At 43.3% G+C, this 13443-nt stretch overlaps 1 protein-coding gene across 2 annotated transcripts in view; it reads left to right on the top strand.

The window, feature by feature from the left end:
- Window positions 1-13443, top strand: part of SAV1 (salvador family WW domain containing protein 1) — a 595297-nt gene that overhangs the window by 105505 nt on the left and 476349 nt on the right. For both annotated transcript variants that reach the window (XM_044074303.1, XM_044074304.1), the window contains exon 2: window positions 8336-8773. In XM_044074303.1, coding sequence (XP_043930238.1) covers window positions 8336-8773 — 438 coding nt within the window. The remainder of the gene's footprint in view (window positions 1-8335; window positions 8774-13443) is intronic.

Genomic DNA, 13443 nt, shown 5'->3' with positions numbered 1-13443 from the left:
AGAAAAAGACTTAGGACCTTTCTGCACCTTCCACAGCACAGGCCCTTAGCTATACCTCCTGTTCTCTGTGGTGGATGATGCTTTCAATGATGTCTGCCCGCTCCAGATTCTTTACCCCAGCCCCTGCCAAACCAGACAGATTTTACAGGGTGCCAGATACTCATCACCACCTTTACAAGGCCCCACTTGCAGACCCGAAACTATATCCCAGGGTCCCAAGGCAGTAGCGACCATAGCTAAAACCCACCCTATTCCTTCTGAAAGGGAAGCAAGGTCATTAGACAGATGGGGTAAAAGGTCTACACTTCAGCTACTCTCTCAGCTAGAGCTTTAAACTGTCAGTTTCACATGATACAATACCAAGAGTTTATGCTTGATCAGTTAACTAAAAGCTAACCACTGATGAATCTCTTGATAAGAAATATGTATTAGAAATGGTAAATAACATACAACAGGTTAGTAACCATTCCTTAAAATGTGGCTATGATGCACTGGAGGCTTCATTTAGATCAGCCATGACTGGCACAGTGATAAGAAGGCATGCATGGCTAAAGGAGCAAGCTTTACCGGATCATGTTAAAGCTAAGTTGCTAGATGCTCCTATGGATAAGACAAGTTTGTTTGGTACACCTGCCCAGCAGGTTATGAAGAAAATGGAAGAAAAGGCAAAATCTGTTCAAACAGTTAAAGATTTCTTGCAGGTTCAACCCCCAAGGTTTAGCAGGAACTGGCCTGCCAAAAATTGGTCCTTTCCTGACTCCACAAGATCTCAAAGGGGCAGGAATAGACGTTCCAGAGGCAGAAACCAATCCAGAGGAGGTGCCTACAGAGGACGACAGTGGCAAGGTAACAACAGAGGCACAGACACAACCACTGCCACTACATCAACACAACCACAGTGACTTAACCCTAAATCCGCCTACCAGGGAACAAATAGCAGCTCCTCTAGGCGGAAAGTTAACCTTATTTTCAAAGAACTGGCACTACATAACAAAAGACAAGTGGATTTTACAAACCATAGATCAAGGTTACCGGTTCCACTTGACACTTTACCAGTCAAAAGAGGAATGCCAAATCTACCTCCAAATCAAAAACAGAGGCTCTACAACAGATAATGGAGTTAGCAAACATGAGAGCTGTGGAAAGAGTGCCAACAGCAGAGCAAGGAAAGGGGTTCTACTCCAGACTATTCCTAGTTCCAAGAAAGGAAAAAGTTGGAGACCAATTCTCGACCTGTCCACCTTAAATACATACATCATTGTCCCAAAATTCAAAATGCTGACCCTACAGCAACTTCTTCCCATGCTGGGCAAGGAGTGTTGGCTGGTAACTCTAGATCTCAAGGAGGCATACCTGCACGTCCCCATTCGACCAATCTGCAGAAGATACCTCAGATTTCTTGCAGGATCAGAGCACTATCAATTCTCAGCATTGCCCTTTGGCTTATCTACTGCCCAGAGTATTCACAAAATGCCTGGCATCAGTAATCGCCCATTGCAGACTACAGGGAATTCAAATTTACCCATACCTGGACGACTGCCTGCTACAAGGGGACAACAAAAGCAAGCTGACAACAGATTTACAAAGGGTCATTTACTTGCTACAAGCACTGGGATACACAGTCCATTTACAAAAGTCAAGGCTGATACCATCCCAAACAAGGACATTCTTCGTCGCCGAATAGGACACAGTAAAACAAATGGCATTCCTAACCACAGAAAAACAAAAGAACTCCTCTTTACTTCTTGGCACTAACAAAACTGAACAAGTTAACAGCAAGAAAAGTACTGCAGGCCTTGGGCTTCATGGCATCATGCATAATCTTGGTCCCATTTGCCAGACTACATATGAGAAAACTACAGTGGTACCTAAAGAATTTATGGTCCCAACACAGACACAGCCTAGAAACAGAAATCCCACTAATTCCATGCTTAAAACAGGAGTTCCTATGGTGGGCTCAGGCATGCCAGTCAAACCCAGGCCTACCCTTTCGCAGATGTCAAGCAAGCCAGACCATCACAACAGACGCTTCAGACCTAGGATGGGGGGCCCACATGCTGGACAAATGCGTGCAAGGATTGTGGACACAGGATCAACTTCACCTGCACATCAACCTAAAAGAAATGCTGGCAGTAAAACTGGCAATCCAAAAGTTCAGACCATTTCTCAGAGGGCCAGTTGATAAGGACAGACAACACCACAGTCATGTGGTACATCAACAAACAGGGAGGCACTCATTCATACCCCTATGCAGAATGACTTTGGAGCTGTGGACCCTGGCACTCAGCTACAACATCCAGTTACAGGCAATATTTGTACCGAAAAGAAAATACTCTAGCAGACATATTAAGCAGAACCACATCGGATGCCCACGAATGGAAGCTGCACCGGACATCTTCAAGACCATCTCAAAGAAATGGGAATGCCTCAGATCTATTCGCATCACCTCTCAATCACCAGCTCAAAAATTCTGCACAAGGACATTCCACCCACTAGCATGGAAAGTGGATTCGCTCTCCTTCAGCTGGAAAGGCCTAACAGCATATGCATTCCCACCTCTTCCCTTGATACACAAAGTACTACTAAAAATCAAGGAAGAATGTCCAAGGATAATCCTGATAGCTCCAAACTGGCCAAGACAACACTGGTACCCACTGCTGAGGAGCATGTCTCGAACAATATGTGGCCAATACCCTGATGCCTTTGTTAACTCAGAACGGCTACAGCACCATACATCCAAACCTAAAAAGCTTGCAAGTGGCTGCATGGAACATCACATAGCAGCAGCTAATCCAGAACTTTCCCAAAGAGTTAAAGACATTATTCTTGAAGCACGCAGACCTTCAACAAGAAGGAACTATGCTGGAAAATGGAAAAGGTTTGTCATTTGGAGTACTGAAAGAGGAAAAGATGTGTCAAACATAGATATGCCTAACATTCTGGAGTATCTGGCGGAACTTCTTCATTCAGGCCTGTCCTACTCCTCCATCAAGATACATGCATCAGCTATTTCAGCAGAATACAGCTATGATCCACCTGTTTTTTCGCACCCTTTGCTCAGGCAGTTCCTCAGAGGAATCAAGAATGTAAAACCTCCAAGGAAACCACCATTACCAGCTTGGGACTTAAACTTTGTGCTAGAAAAGTTGACACTATCACCCTTTGAACCAGCAGCAACAGCAGACCTACAACACCTGTCATGGAAAACTGCTTTCCTACTGGCAATTACTTCAGCAAGGAGGGTTTCAGAACTACAGGCCTTAATGGCAGTGCAACCCTTCCTAATCTTCCACCAAGATAGAGTGTCCATGAGGACTAATCCTACATTTATGCCTAAGGTGGTATCCAGAGTGTCTTTAAACCAGGCAATCCACCTACCTACCTTCTTTCCCAACCCACAAAACAGAGGGAAAGAATACTGCATACCTTGGATGTACATAGACAGCTACGCTACTACTTGGACAGAACAAAAGTAGCAGAAAGACTGACCAACTTTTGTAGCCTATGCAACAGGAAGGGAAGGAAAAGCTATTTCCAAACAGACAATCTCCAAATGGATAGGAAATTGCATACGATTCTGTTACTCCTTCCATGGAAAACCCATTCCACAGAACATAAGACCTCATTCTACAAGGGCAACAGCCACTACCACAGCCTTCTTACGAGGAGTGGCAACCAAAGACATTATTGAGGCGGCTACTTGGACCTCCGTGCATACATTTGCCAAGCATTACAATTTGCCTCTATATTCCAGATCCCGAGCAGGGTTTGCCACTGCTGTACTGCAAGGGATCCTAAACACACCATAATCTACTTTTATCCTCCTCCCCTAGTTGGCTATGGTATTCTACTCAGTTGTTATGACTGCAGATGCATCCATGAAGGACATAGTACAGTTTTGTACCTACCATAAATGTAGATGTCCGAACTGGATAGCATCTGCAGTCAGGATTACCTCCCTCCTTCCCTCTGTGGTACTCCTAGGGTGTTTACCCTCCTAATAGCTAGCTGGTGGGGGGGGGGGAGTCTTTTATGGTGTATTTGTTTGTATATATGTACATACATGCTTATTTTTGTGTTTACCTCTATCCTTTTGGAAACATTGGCATCTATCCAAATTTTAGCCTTCAAGAGGGCTACTGGCATCTGGGGCAAGAAACACTGAGGAAAATGGCATCGGCTGATGCCTTTATACCCGAAGACCAACAGAGATGACGTCGGGTGAAGTGCGACAATCAGCCGAAGCCGGACCCCGGACTTTGGAATCCGGCCGACTGAAGGGCTGCCTGACGACAGGACAACCCAGTTGTTATGACTGCAGATGCTATCCAGTTCGGACATCTACATTTATGGTAGGTACAAAACTGTACTTTTTGCTTGGATGGTACTGATCTTTCATATCCTTAGTCTGGCATTTCTCATGGGGCATTCAGCTCTGAGGATGGTACAGATGTACATCACTTTTATGGGCTACGTCTGACTGCAGTCTGCATGTGATGTCCCATGTACTCTACAGTAGTACAAGACTTTTGTGTACTGGCTGACATCTGGTTGTCTTCTGGCGGGAGATCCTCAGGTTAAGAATACTGCAGCAGTGAAGAGAGGGACGTCTATGGTTACAGTAAGAGTTTACACAACTATTCTTCATCTCCTTTGCACATACTAAATTGGGTGAATCTGTTACAAAAGTAACTCTAGCTAGATGGTTGACAGATTGCATTTCACTTGTCTGTAACAAGTTGAATCTACCCTTCTCAAAACCTTTAAAAGCTCATTCAGCCAGATCCATGGCAACTTCCTTAGTGTTCCAGTCTAGAGCTTCTATGGACAATATATGTGCAGTTGCAACTTGGTCAAACATTCATACCTTTGTCACTATTTACAAAGTAGATCTGGTCTTGGGGGGGGGGGGGGGCAGCCTTTGGCTCGACTACTCGGGAATATCCTTAGAGGCCACCCAGGATTTTAGGTAGCTGGGGACTCTGTCCCATTAGTTGAGGAATGAATGAAAATAGACAACATCAGATAAAGAAGTTATGTACTCACCATAACATTACATCTGTGCTGTCCATTTTCATTCTTCAGCTCCCCACCCAACAACCTTTTCAATGACTGACTTCTGGAGGAGTGGAGAGACTTCAAGAACATGACTGTCCTTTGTGTTGTGCTCCAGATATGGCATATTATAATAGTCTCCCTCTCAAGCAGCAAACAAGATCTGATGAATGTTGGGGACTAGTGCATTATTGTTAATGTAGGAGATTGAGAGTTTTTCTGGAGGCCACGAGCTAGTGTAACAGTCAAGTCACATCCGAGGATCTGAGCCAAACCTATAAGTTGAGGAAGAATGAAAATGGACAACACTGATGGAATGTTATGGTGAGTAACTTTTTACAGTAAATATAAGTATTCTCATCCCCAAAAATCAATGAAGTAGACTAGTAAAATTCTTAAATGTACCACTAGAAAGCGCAAAGCTGTATGCAGACTAATACAAGCAATTTCCACCAATGCTGACTGTAAAACCTCTGTCAGGAAGCCAAGAAGTAATTTCCAAACTTTTCTACAGCAGTAATACTACTACTACCCACTTGAATCCCAGGGTAGAATGACCAGCATCCTATAGCAGGTAAATTTAGCTCCAACATTCTTTCCCACTCACTCAGTTCCCCTTATATCTTAAACATCACCCATAAAATTACCATTGACCAAGCTCTGTTTACTCTATTCAAAGCTAAAAACTCCACTTCCCTGGACTTTAATAATGTAGCTTGTCATCTACTTAATAGCCCCACTGTACCTTTCAGCCTTTTTAATGTTTTCCTCTTAACTGATTATAAACTCTGTCAAAGTCTGTGGTACAGCACCATTGCAGAATGGGATAGCAGGGGGCAGTCCTTTCAAAACAGTTATAGACCCATTAGTCATGCCACCCTTGTGTAAGACTGTGGAGATCATTGACCCGAACCATTTTGCATTTGTTGGGGGCTAATCATGTCTCCTTAACTCATGTGGTCTTCAAAAAAACTCAGTGAAGCCATGGACTCTGGTCACTTCATTCACAATGCCTGTCTTGACCTTGCTAAAGTCTTCAGTACATTCCCCATGCAGGTGATACTTGGTAAACTCATTCAACTTAATGTAAATCCCAATGTTGGCTGTTGGATAGCTAATCTGTTTATAGGTTCATTGGTGTTTACTAGGCTAACAACCACAAGGGCCTTTATAAGCCTAGCCATGCATCCCAAATCTCTGACAAAAATGCCTTGGCCTGGTCAAGGTAGGCAGTGTGAATGATTTTGCCTTCATCTGTTGCTCTGCTGACCTTCTCAAAGAGCACCACCAGGTTGAGTAAGCATGATCTGCCCTTTACGAAACCAAACTGGGTTGGGTCCAGTGTCTGGAGATTTACTGTACCTCTGTTGATTTGTCTCCATGATAATTCTTTCCATGGCTTTGCATGTAAGACTAGAAAGACTTATGGCTCTGTAGTGTCCAGGGTCTGCAGATGGCCCATCTTTGTGCAGAGGGATGACTGTTGCCTTTCTCCATTCATGAGGCATGAAGCCTGTTTGGAGGCTACAGTTTAGTAATTCCAGAAGCCTTGATAGGTCATGTGTTATGCTATGTAGAAGGCATCATGAGGTATTGTCTGGGCCCATTTATGCAGTATTCTTGGTCTTAGAGAGAGCATTAAGGACCTGTTCCCTAGTTGATAGTAGGGGGAGTTATATTTGATGATATTTCCCGAGGGAAGGTTGAGGGGGCGAGAGGAGCAAAGTTGGAGCTGAATTAATCGGCTAGGAGGTTTGCTGTATCTTCTGGCTCAGTATAGGCGACTCCATTTACAATGAGCTCTGCACACAATTTTGAATTTCCTTTGAGGTTGTGGACATAGCTAAAGAATGCTTTGTAGTTGTCTTTGACCAGGGAGGCCAAACTTACCTCAAATTTGGCTTTGGTAGACTTTATTTGTCCTCCGAGTTTTGTTTAGTTTAATGATCGATTTTTATCTTGCAGGGTACTGCACCTCCTAATTTTTGCCATGATTTTCATCCTCCAGTTATACATCCGATTGATTTTGTGATTCCACCTGGGTGGCTTGTTTTTTGTTAGTTCTGTACTACTACTTGGTGGGTACAGCTGTTAACATGCTTGTAAGGGTTTCTGTGAACAGTTCTCGGGGGTTTATAGGGGCTTGACATTTTGCCAGGTTCTCACTTAATATCAGGAAGTTAGCCTTAAAATAGTTCCTGAATATTCCCTGTTTAGCTGGGGGTCCAGGTTTTATTTTTACTTCAAAGGAGACCATTTTGTGGTCTGACCTTACCAGGGAAGGCATTACAGTAGGGTGTGTGCAGCACTCCCCCATATTAGTGAAGACCAGATCCAGTATAGTTGCACCCCTAGTTGATTGACCATCTGATCCAGGGAGTTTGTGTTTACAAAATCCAGGAATCTCTGTACATGTACATTTGATGTCTTAGTAAAAGCTGCAGGAGTTTCCTCTGGAAGAAAATTTTACCAGCAGTGTCTCACAGGGTTCAGTATGCCTTCTCCTTTTTATAATCTGTTTCTGTGGTGTCTGATATAATGTTCCAGGTGTCTGATGATGCAGACAAATGCAAACTGAGTGCAACTGTCAGCTCACCTTCTGACACAGTTACTTTAGCAAGGGAGCGATTATGCAAATTGTTGAGGTATTAATAGTGGTCAGTTGTTGCACTCCTCTAAAATCTGTGTTATGGTTTGGTCTAACACTGTAGAAGGATGCAACACGCGTATCTTTTTTTCTGATGGAGTGTAATCAATGGTGCTCCATGCACTAAAGTTAATGGTACATGCATTTGGGAGCATTACATGATGGTGTGGCTTTTCATAGTCATTCAGGTAAAGGCTGCATGCCATTAAGCTTCAGCAAGGCAGAGGCCACTTTTAATGAGCAAACCTAATGGCTGTTTACATAACCATTGAGAAAGTAAGTGAACATAGCATCAATGAATGCAGTAGTTGATACAAAATGTGCATAGTCAAGTATGTTCTTTATTTGGGAAAATGTTTGCAGTCATGCAGAGGACCCTCAACAGTTGAGGAGACACATCAGTAAGAGGGTTGAGCTAGATAAAGAAGCAAATGGAATGAATGTGAGTAAAACTATGTGCAGCTTGGGCCATCATAATACCCTGAAGATGAGAAAAAGGAACACTTGATAGGGATGTGTTAACTTACTATTATATGATTGAAATGACGTGGAAGAGAAGGCATGACAGAAGTTATACACTTCCATTGTGTAAAGCATTCCGTGATTAAAAGTTCATTTTTTATTGCCTTTCAGATTTGGTGCCTTCTTTTATCCGACATGGTCCAACTATTCCAAGAAGAACAGACATTTGTCATTCAGATGCTGGATTTTCCTCCTCTTCAGATGCAGTGGTTTTAAGAAACCAGAGCTTTATGCGAACTCCAGTTCAGAGACCACATCAAGAGATTGGGAAACGGGAAAGCAATAGACTGTCAGCACCATCTTATCCACCAAGAAGTGTTGCAGATGTTCCACGGGAATACAGGACATCTTCCCAGTCATTTTTGACAGAAACAAATTCTGTAACAGAAAATGGAGATGCTGGCCCTCGCTATTACTACCCTGATCCATATTATGAAGGACAGAGGTGGCGACAAGTGACCGATCGTGTACAGAATGACTATCGGTATTATGATCAAAGTAGTGATCACGTTCAGAGGCTACCACAGGGCCCAGGAAGACATCCACCAGGTATATTGACATGCTTGTTTGGTATGGTGGTGCGTTGTAGCTTCTGATGTCTTATTAATGTTTACAACAAGTTTCAGTTTTGTATAGAAGACTTTGCTCGAAGTTTCACACTTGGCCAACTGGCATTCAGTGCTGGTCTCATTAATAGTGAGGTTTGCCCATCCTTGATGCTTCCCATTTGAGGGATTTGCATGCCTCCATCTTAAGACCTAAAGCTGCCATTGCAACATCAGAAAAAAAACTCAGTCTTTGTATTTGTGCATTTGGGTTGTCCTGTGTCCACTTAGTTGTTGCTTTGGTGTTTTGTATTTTGACATGGGGGGGTGGGGGCGGTGGGGGAGGTCAGGTCTCTTCTAGGGGATGAAAATAAATAAGGGTAGGTCTTAGCAAAGAGGGAGATTACATGCAATCTGTAAGGATCTGAGGCATCAAAAGAGCATAACTGAGTGCAAATAATTGTAAGGTAAACAAATCAAATTTTGTCAGAAGTTACAAGTCATCAAAAATAAGCACAGTGCAGTAATATACAAAATTGTCCACAGGCCTTACCGCAGACACTGTCCAGCACCTTTCATATAAGATGGCAACCCACACCCACTCAAAAACCCAAGTCTAACTTTAAAAAAATGTCAAAACCTTAATGATACTCAAGACCTCCATCTTGACCCCAGTCCAAATCCTGATGTGACTGCATAGTACAGGTACCACACAAACCACATTCAAACAGGCAACATTTCATTCAGATACATATTTGCACAAACTGCATTTAATTAAAAGGAATTCGCCAAATTGCTTATGCATAAGTAACCGGACCCTGAACTGCAGAACCTTAGCCACAGATACTTTTAACTTCAGTATACTTTTCTGTAGATAGTGCTGTCGTCCCTGAATCCCTGAGGTATGGTTTAATAGATGACATGGATTACAGAGGACTTTAATGCACACATTTAACTTCTTTTCATTGGGTCAGTGTTGCTGTAGCCATTACATATGGGGCATGGCATGCAAAGGATTCTGAACATCTGGCCAGTCTACAGAGCTTCATGCTCCTCCTTCCTGGCACAAGCGGAAGTGCTAGTATAAGAGGTCTGTATAGGCATGCCAACACTTAAAGCTTTCTTGCTGAAAATAGGGAGTGTGAAGCCTAAAGCTCTAAAGTCAGATCAGAAGAGCAGAATGGCAAAGGATACCCCAATCTGGCTAGAGAGGGAAATAAAATGGGGATGGAGGTGCTGGACAGACAAATTTAGATGGTTGACTCCTTACCGGCCTCATCAGGCATCTACTGCTTCACGCCTTTTTCTACACTCTGGAACTGGCAGAGCTCTTAGGCATTTCAATAAACAAAAGTCAAATCTAGAATCCACTCAAAACTTGGAAAATCATTAGAGCAACAGTCGACACATGATCCTGTCTGGTTGCTCTACCTCTTCACAGATTACAAAGGTTAAGGTCACAGTTCCAAGCGATACTCTCTCAAGGCATAGTCCCAGCTCACTTAGTCTTACAAGTACTAGGGTCAGTGGCAGCAATAATCATCCTAGTTCCCTGGTGAGATTCCACATGAGACTGCTTCAGTGGTTGCTAGTGTCACAGTGGTCTCTGTTAACTCACCCCATGTCTTTTCCAATCTGCATAACAGATTACTGCAAGCAGGATCTGAATTGGTGCATGAAGTCAGAAGAGGGGATCTGAATTGGTGAATGAAGTCAGAAGAGGAGTTATGGAGTCAACCTTTTTCACCCCCCTCAGCCCAAGGCTGTAGTGACCATGGATGCTGCCCTGGTGGGGTGGGGGTGGGGGGTCATTTTCAGGGAAGACTGTACAAGGCACTTGGTCCCCCCTTAGAGGCCAATTTGCATATCAACATCCTAGATCTGAGGGCAATGCATTTAGTGTTGCAAGCATTCCAATCTGCCCTTCCATGTGGGATATTTATCTAATCAGACATGTCCATTGTCTGGTACATCAACAAACAGGGAGGAACCAGATCCTCATGAGTGGTCTCAATCCAGTAGTAGTTGTAGAGATCTTTCGTCATTGTGGCCAGCTTTGCATCTCCCCTGAACCACAAATGCAACAGCTACTTCACCCTAATCCCCCCCCCTCAGTGGGAGTCCCCGAGAGTTGCTCTTCTGCACGATTGGCCCCCGGGACTGCTTTATTCCTTTCCTCCCATTCCCTTAATACCCCAGTTCATGAAGAAAGCACAAAGGCTGAGAAACAAAGTGATCCTCATTGCACCCTATTGGCCCAGTCAAGTCTGGTTCCCTTTTTTTTGGCCTCACCTAGTTCAGTCTGTGGATGCTGGACCCAACTTGGGGGTTCCTGTCTCATCTGCAGGAGCTAGTCCATCCCACCCTACCAACTCTCAAGCTGACCACTTGATGCCTCCACTTTGGTAATTGCCAGACAGAATAATCTGTCTTCCCCAGTGCAAAAGATACTTCTGGCTTCCCATAAACCATCCACCAAGAAACTTTATCTTAGTAAATGGAACAGATTTGTGATCTGGTCTCAAGAAGAAGGCCTAGACCCCCTTTCAACCTCGATTTAATAAGGTGGTGGAATATTTGTCAACTTTACTCCAATCAGGAGCTTCAGCTTCTACTGTTAGAGTTCATTTGGCAATTTCAAATTTCCATAATGGCTTTGATGATTTTTCCCTGGTAGTTCACCACCACTGCAAAAACTTCCTAAAGGGAGTTATGCATTTAAAGTCACCTTTTAAAGAGCCCATTGAACCATGGAATTTGATGCTGGTTTTTCAAACTTTGACTCGTCACCCTACGAGCCAGCAGCCACCTGTGACATCAAATTTTTATCTTGGAAGACATTATTCCTGGTAGCCATCACTTCAACCAGGTGAATATCAGAATTGCAGACCTTGTGTGTAAAGTGCCTATACATCATTTTTCACAAGGAGAGAGCATCACTTAGGACTAACCCCTCCTTTCTACTAAAGTTGTGTCAGGCTCTAATATTAACCAGTCCATTGACTTGCCAGTTTTCTTCCCAAATTTTTCAAACAAGGGAGAATATTGTTTGCATTTGTTGGATGCACACAGACAATTACATTTTTCCTTGAACAGAACAAAATCTTTCAGGGAATCTGACTAACTGTTATTGTCCTTTTCAGGTCCTCGACTAGGCAAACCAGTTTCCAAAGTCACCTTGTCAAAATGGTTGAGAGATTGTATCACCTTTGTTTATAATCAGAATCAGTTGAGTCCGTCAGCTGAAGTCCAGGCTTACTCCACTCAACCAGGTCAGTTTCCACTTTGGTGGCCTTCCATTCTAGGGCCTCCATGGATGACATTTGCACAGCATCTACATGGGCTACCCCTCGTACCTTTATCACTCATTACAAATTGGGTATGATCTCCAGGGGAAGAGCATCCTTTGGCTCTATGATGCTCGGGAATATCCTTCCATAGGCCCTCCCGGGACATAAAGTAGCTAGGGACTCTGTCCCAGCTGTCATGAATGAATGAAGATTGACAACATCAGGTAAAGAAGTTGTTCTTGGCATAACATTCCATCTGTGTTGTAGATCTTCATTCATTCTTGACATCCTACCCTCCTATCCCCTCCAAAGTCTTCTGGTGGCCTGGAAATAGTCCTGGTTCAGTGGTAGGGCATTTGCTCAGACAAAGCTTCCAGTTTTTGTTTTCTATGGGCAAACTCAATCTGAAGGGAAGAAAGGCACTATGGGTAACCTTAGCTTGAGAGGCACTATGGGTAACCTTAGCTTGAGAGTTTCTGCCTGGCACGAACTTATTTCAATGGCAGAGTCTTTTCCGAGGACGGAACCGAAACCCAACTGTCAAGAATGAATGAAGATTGACAACACAGAACGTTATGGTAAGAACATAACTTTTTCTCAGTCCATGATAGTCCACACAAAGTTATTTCTGACAATGGTACTCAATTTACTAGTCATTTGTTTCAGAAATTTGCAAGAGTGTGGGACTTTGTACATGTTACTAGCAGTCCTGAATATCCACAGTCAAATGGGTTAGCTGAACGTGCAATGCAGAGTGCAAAGCAATTACTTAAGAGATCAAAGCATGGCAATACTGATGTCTTTTTGAATTTACTTAATCTCAGAAACCTATCCCATGACAATACACTTGGCTCACCTGCTTAAAGACTTCTATCCAGGCAAACCAGAATGACACTACCTATTAGTTCCAGTTTGATGCCTAAAGCTTAGAACAACAAAACCATCAAGGCTCAATTATTCAAGAAGCTTTCTATCCAGAAGTCCAGTTATGATAAATTGAGCAGATTTCTTCATCCATTGAGGGAAGGAGAGAGAGTGAGATCGGCAAAAGGTTTTGACCGGATTTGTCAATTTACAGGCATACGTGCCGAGCTGAGATCTTTGGCACATATGTGGAGTACAGGAGGAATTGCAGGCATCTTCCTCCTGTACCAGAATTATCATTGCAGCATTGTTTCAGTGATACAGACTCTAGATTTCAGAGTGAACTAGACGTTATTCCCTTCCCAGAGTGCGTTTCATCCTCTGCTTCTATTCCTAAGGACGTTCCAAATACTTCCAAGGTTGAACATTCTGTAGAGACAGCTCCAGTTGCTAAACCCAATTCCCATTTTTATGTCACACGATGTGGTCGAATATCCGGGTCCAGTGTGAAATACGCAGC

This window comes from Protopterus annectens, chromosome 6.part0, assembly GCF_019279795.1.
Source record: "Protopterus annectens isolate FY-2018-M chromosome 6.part0, PAN1.0, whole genome shotgun sequence".
Classification (NCBI taxonomy): domain Eukaryota; kingdom Metazoa; phylum Chordata; order Ceratodontiformes; family Protopteridae; genus Protopterus; species Protopterus annectens.
Note: the sequence above shows the minus strand (reverse complement) of the source record. Positions and strands in the feature narration are given on the sequence as shown.